This window comes from Octodon degus, unplaced genomic scaffold, assembly GCF_000260255.1.
Source record: "Octodon degus isolate 3935 unplaced genomic scaffold, OctDeg1.0 scaffold00008, whole genome shotgun sequence".
Taxonomy (NCBI): Eukaryota; Metazoa; Chordata; class Mammalia; order Rodentia; family Octodontidae; genus Octodon; species Octodon degus.
The window spans coordinates 23979042-23986063 of record NW_004524584.1 but is presented as its reverse complement, the minus strand read 5'-3'; the positions used below and the strand labels follow the sequence as shown (position 1 = coordinate 23986063).

Genomic DNA, 7022 nt, shown 5'->3' with positions numbered 1-7022 from the left:
AAAGAGACTATGAGTAGTAAACTGTGATCTCCTACAATGAGTTATTATTTGACCTTTTAAAAGAATAGCATGAATGGATCTATACAGGACAATGCCAACCTCATCATCAAACCAAGTAGCAGAGAAATGCATATTTTACAATTGCCTACTGCGAATAATTGACTGTGAAATACATTTGTTTTTTTACCAAAGCCTCAAGAACCAGAAAATACTAACAAGGCTGAACAAATTGGGCAGCAGATCTCTCGGGGATACTTGTTGATTCCGAAGGAAAAAGTACATAACCAAGTCATGGTAAAAATGGAAACTAGGTCATGGTACTAGACCAAGCCTTGAGCTGTCAGAAGACATAATACCTTTATCCAAGAGTCCCTGAGATTTTATTCCAGAGAAGAAAAATGTATCCATAGACCCAAAGCTGCCTTACGCTATTGCGGAGCTTCTTCAATTAATCTTGTTAATTTAAAATTTAAACAACAGAATACAAAAGAGTGAGATTAAGGGGAATTTTGTACAATCAAAGAAAATCTTTGATGGTTGCATCAGGATTTGCTAGCCCAACTGACTGTGCAGAATGGGGGTCAGGAAGCCACAGCAGAAGAGCCTGGGGCTGGGGAGGCAGGGCCTTCTCTCTCCACTGCAGTCTTCTGTGCTGTCTGAACTTTACACATGAGCCAGTGTCATGTCTTTAATAAATGAAGAAATCAGCAAAATGAAAGAGTGTGAGAACACGTTACCTTTTATAGGAGTTCAAAGAATAAAACAAACTGAAAGAAATTCCTTCCCAAATAACCAATTCTAAATATAAATGTAGGTCTGAATAAAAGCAGAGAGTAAAATGAAAGGCAAATGACAAACTCAGAGAGATTTCTTCAGTGCCTGTGACAGGAACATTTGTACAGGTAAGGGGTGGGTAGGTGGATGAATGCACAGACAAAGGAAGCTCAAGCTAAGCGTCTATGTTGAGAACTCACACCCCAGGTCACTATATCTGTTTTGTGCAACAGATTTGAAGATTAAAAATAGACAATATAACAACCATTTTTAAGTAGGTATTCCTGTTTTGAAAATCTGTAACATATGTATGGTTGCATGTTACCCTGTTTCTGTCTTTTTTCTATTTGTTTTTGCTTCTGCTTTTACTTTTCAAAATAAAATTAAATGAAATTTAAAAAAAAATTTCCATCCAACAAAAAAACTAGGTTACACTATGGATCCCATTTTGAATAAAAATATAACATTGGGGAAACTATTTTATAATTTTAAGGGAGTTCCAAGCATATCTATTATTCATTATCAGGCCACAACTTTAAAATAAATTTATAGGAAAATATGTTTTCTGCTTACATTTCTCTACTGTACGTATTTTATAAGAAGACCATATTTTCTATCCTATTAATAACATTTTTTTAATCCTAAGCAAATGAAGGATTTTGATGTTCAAGTCTCCAAGCAATAAGAGAAATATTTTCCAATATTTGTGGAAATATAGGCATATCATTTTAGCATATTAGGATAGCTTTTCAAGTGTTTATTATGTATTAATGAGGATTAGGTCATTATTTGACAAAACATCTGGCAAACATTTTCAATGAACCAAAACTGAGTGTAATAATTAACAAGATATACAGTGTTCTGTAGGCATGTCTTTGGCATTCTTTAAGGAAATCTCTCAGTTTGAAAGATAAGGGATTTACTACCGAAAGCACTTAAATCCAAATGTAATCCACAACCGTCAGGCAGAAATTAAATACATTAACTCTATCAGTGAGTGAGCAGGTAAATGAAAGACTCGGGATGAAGATCCTTTTCTTTTTCTTTTTTTCTTTTTTTAAATTTTAGGGAAGGATCTACAGGGTGTTCAAGGTCTCACTACTAGGTGATCCGCCTGTTTACAGCCTCCCAAGAGCTGGGATTACCGACGTGTGCCACCACGCCCAGTCTATTATTTTTCAAAAAATATTTTTTAAAACAAAAAATTTAGAGAAGCCCTCTGAGTCCTGAAACACAACAGGATGAGCTGGGGGGTGCTTCTCTGCAGGACGTGCCTGTGCTTGCGCTGGGGAGAAATACGGCACGCAGACTGCTTCATCTCGAGTCCCCTGGCAGCAGAGGCTGAACGCTGGGGATTTTATCAAGTGTGGGAGAGTGAGCCTGCTGCTGTGCAGTCTGCACTGAGCCCTGGCTCTCCTTCCACATGCAGGAAGAGCTGCCTCCCCTGTGACCACTGACAATTTCTCCACAACCACCTTAGCTTAGGGTGTGATAACAACCCACTTGCGCCGTATCGGCAACTTGAATCATGATAGGAACATTGTGCACTTTAGGGTTAGGGTAACAGATGAGCTTGCTTAATCTCATTCATCCCCAAGACTCAAATGTGTGATCATTCAATGAACTCCAAATTAGTTAATACAGTGGATTATTCTTTCATAACTCATTACCCCAAGGAGAACATATAGACAATGAAACTATGTATTTTCAATTAAAGTCCACTTCATACTTTTCCATTTAGGGTACAGGAAAGAATGGTGATGCTTTAATAGTTATTACTACAAGAATCGGTGCATTAAATAAGCTTAATAATTGACTACATTCTTTTTGTAATGTCTTTATCAAGGAAGTACTCTAGTTATTTTTATTCCTCATTGTCATTTTTATTTAAGAATTATTTGTAAACTAACCACAAAGATTATCATCCCATAGAGAGTTCACAAACAAATCCGTGTAGTATCTTTCAAGTCCCAAGATGTGAGTGCATGTGGCCTTGGGAGACGTGTTAGGAAACAAAAACCGCCTCTTTCTCCACTCTTGGGGCGTCCTCATTGTGATTCTCCACTTCTGTCTCAGTGTTTGGAGGGCTTCCTCCCCTCTGAGATAGTGTGGCCTTCTCCAGTCCATTGTGCCTAGCTCAGATTCAGCCTCTCTGAAGACTTTTAATGTAAGGACTTGGCAGAAAACTGGTATGCCTTAGGTTGAATGGCCAATTAACAAAGTGGTGAAGTTGGTGCTGATGGTGGTGGTGGTAGTGGTGGCGGTGATGAAAATGGAGATGGAGGAACAAGAAATGGTGGGAGAGATGGAAGTGACTTTAGCAGCGGGGGTGTTGGTATTGGTGCTGGTAGAAGTTGAGACGGCCAGGTTCCTTCCTGGCCTAGAGCCTGCGCACAAAGAGAGATACCCAGAGAGCTCGTCTCTTTACCCTGATCAGGCCCTCCTGTTTTCAGACCATGGATTCTGAAACATTTGATCACACACTTGAAATCACAGATTTATTTTGTGATCATTCCTTCTATATCCTCCCATAATCCAGCTACAAAAATAATTATTTTTAAACTGGAAGCTTGTGACCTATGAGGGAGGGACATACATTTGACAGTCACTTTTTAAAAATTTCAGTGCACCAGAAGAAAATGGGAAATATTTGTGTGTGTGTGTGTGTGTGTGTGTGTGTGTGTGTGTGTGTGTAATCCTGATGTTAAATACATCTTGCCTCTGGGTTAAAGATCAAGTGCATTTGAAATCTACTACATAAAACTGTAGGCTCCATCTTTTATTGCATATACCTCGACACAGTAGTGCATTGCCCCAGTATTGCCCTGTCAGATTACTAACAAGGAACAAGTGGGCTAATCCTTGTAAGGTGTTCCCAAGAATGCTGAAAGCCTTTGGAAACTCGGTATGAGTATTAAACAGCGTCACACTTATTGGTACTTCTGTGTTTCTTTTCACACTGCACACAGTATCTGTACTAGTGTCAGGTACAGTGGTGCTCATCATTTACTGGCTGAGTAAACAGAAAGGACACTTGACATAAGCTAGCCTTAATCTTCTTATAGGTGATAGAGGCAGGATTATGGGCTTCAATACACATTTCATTGGTAAGAATCCCAGGAGGAATTGGGAGCGGGCAGTATTTGGAGCCACTACATTTGTCCTTTTTCCTGCTTCCCTCCCCTACATTCTACTAAAAGTCACTCTGGGCCAAAATGTATTTATTTAAGTGTATGCAAACCTTTATGTAAGCAATAAAATTAGTAAGAGCAAGCTAAGATTATCACTGTGAGCTTCTCCATTTGTGAATGAAATCAAGCAAAGTCCAAGAATTTCCTTTACCCATCTTCAGTATATGTGCTGCCGAAGCGAGCACTCTTTACCCATTTTCAGAAGAATTCTTCTCCAAGGGCAACACATTGGCAGCAGCAGGAGGGGTCCAATATGCCTGATCTAGGCAAAGCTGAATTCTTTATTTGACTCTGAAACCTCTCCTACCCAAACCTAAGGGCACCCAAGTAAGGGCTGTGTGAACTAGTAGCATTGGTGATAGCCAGGCACTTTAATCCAAAAGAACAAATTAAATGTCTACTCTTCCAAAGACGAGAAGTGCTACCCCGAGTCCATTATCACGGAAATAGGTTAACGATGCACTTCCTGTTTTGCCAAGCCTGGCGCAGAACTGGTCACTCATAAGACCTCACGCGGTTTGCAGGCTGCCTCTTTGGGGTAATGGACTCAGAGCATGTTACTGTTTTTGCTCCCTTTTGATACAAGACAATAAAGGTGGAAGTTACATAAGGGCAGATTAAACTTGTCTAGAAGAAGCAGAATTGGCCAGTGAAGCTGTACCTATGGAGTCAATTGTTAGCCCAGTGGTGAATGTCCATTGGCAAAGTTGTTCTACTCTTCCAAAGAGGAGAAGTGCTACCCCGAGTCCATTATCACGGAAATAGGTTAACGATCCACTTCCTGTTTTGCCAAGCCTGGCACAGAACTGATCACTCATGAGACCTCACGTGGCCTTATGGCCTTTTTACCTGCGAGAGCCATTGCAGGGGTTCCTACAGTGGAACCCTAAGGCCCTTGGTGTCTGCATCGGTTTCAGAGCTGCAGTTATTTCAGCTGTGGCATCCAGGAACTTGCCACCCAGCAAGTCACTGAGATTCCGGGACTCTCTCATAAGCAGTTGCAGCTGCACCTTCCCCTCACACTCCGTCCTTAACTTGATGCATCCCGCAACAGTGCCTGACAGCTGCATCTTAGGTCCCGAGTCCAGGGCTTTCTTTTTTTCATGATTATGTGAGATTATTTCTGCATACAGTCTCTGGGAAGAAAGTGGCTATGTGCTTTGAAAAACTATCAGCCTTTCAAGGTACATGCAAATCCAAGCTTGTAATCTATTTCTACCCCAGAGACTGCCACTCTCATTTTTGTGTGGGAATAATTATTATATCTTAGGTTTTTCTTTGTACAGTTAGAGTTGGATTTGCACAAAATGTTAAGAGCATTTGCAAAGTCTTTCTCACATATGAAGAATGTGACTCTGAACAAGTGGATCTGGATAAAGGATATAATTTTCTGTAGGATGGTGACTTCAAGTGAAGAGGTAGACTTGTCATTTTAAGTAGGGGACTGAAATTTGTTGCATAGATACCCTTCCATATACTATGGATGGAATATCTTTCTCAGATTTTCCATGCATTACAATAAAATGTTTTTAAATAATTATGTATTTATTCATATGAATCCAGATATAGTCTTCAAACAAATCCCATTAGTCACCCTGCAGTGCTTCTTGAAGAAATGAATTTACAAGTGTATTTCTAATATTTTTAAATTTTGAGAGTGTGGGAAAAAGGAAAGGATGATGGATACACATACACAAATGTTGCCTAAAATGCACAAATTACTTTAGGATCTATAAACTGAATTAAACATTACTTGGTCTGTTCAAGAATTGTTAAAACGTAAGATGAAGAAATTATTTCATCAGTGAAAACTTGAAGAGATATTGAGCTCGTTGATTTAATTTTTTCCAAGTTAATGAAGATGTGATTCTGAGGGGCTGGGAGATAGCTTAGTGGTCTAAGTGCCTGCCTGGCAAGCACAAGGACCTCAGTTGAGTCTTCAGTGCTACATGCCACACTGGCCCTAGAACACTTGGTGTGCTGTGCCATCCCCGAAACCGGGTGTGGTGGCACACGCCTGTAATCCCAGCAGCAGGGAAGCTGAGGCAGGAGGATCACTATGAGTCTGAGCTCTGTAGCAAGGCCCTATATCAAATAACTAGATAAACAAAAATTTTTAAAAAGAAAAGAGTATGAATTGAACAAAAGTTATTCAAGAAAAAGGTACATAGTTGTGAAGGTGGATTATGCGAAGAGGATATATGTGATAAATTAAAAAATGAAGAAATGTATGATTCTGGATAACTAAGAGGGTAATAAAACCTTCTAACAAGATATAACACCTCTCTTCAAGGAAAATCCATTAGAAACAAGCTTCTGAACAAATTACATTTTAGAATGTACTAAAGATTTCCAAAAGATCTTTAAAAACCACACGGTCATTGGCTGATATGTGGGTTATATCTGTCATAATTTTTTTTCATGAGAAATTGAATCAGGAATTTAAAAATATGCACTTTACATTTAAGGAAAAGGAGAAAAAATAACTGGAAGGAAAATGGAAACAGCTCTTATAAATAAGAGTAAGAAGAGAAGCTGAAGGGAGTGCAGGGGAAGATATATCATGTACAAGTAAAAATTCCCTGTGATGAATATGATGATTGTGTATGTTGAAACTATACCAGTAAATTAAGCTTTAAAACATGAGCTACATGGGTTAAAACACATTTTAATTAAAACTATACTTTCCACACCCCTTAATCTGTAGTGACCTGTCATTTTGGTGGAAATGAAGAAGATAGGACCTCCAACAGGTATATGGGTGGAAACAGAAGGAATGTTTTCATGGCATTTTAAAATAGTTCTGAATAGTTTTGTTAGAACCCTAGAAATTTATTTATTTAACTTTTTAAATGTATTTAGTACAGGATCTACAGGGTCTCATTACACAGATCAGACTCATAGTGATCCTCCTGATTTCATCACCCCAAGTCCTGGGATTACAGGCACGCACCCCCACACCCCGTCTCAGTTACCCTCTCAGCACACCCTGGGGGTGGGGCTGGCACAGCATGCTGGGAATGGCCCCAAAAATTTATTTATTTATTTATTTATTTA

General features: G+C 39.1%; 1 protein-coding gene across 1 annotated transcript in view; it reads right to left on the bottom strand.

The window, feature by feature from the left end:
- LOC111813579 (adenylate cyclase type 2-like) overlaps nucleotides 1-5035 on the bottom strand; it is a 56677-nt gene extending 51642 nt beyond the window's left edge. The window contains exon 1 of the mRNA XM_023704704.1: nucleotides 4815-5035. Coding sequence (XP_023560472.1) covers nucleotides 4815-5035 — 221 coding nt within the window. The remainder of the gene's footprint in view (nucleotides 1-4814) is intronic.
- Between the last annotated feature and the right edge of the window lie 1987 nt (nucleotides 5036-7022).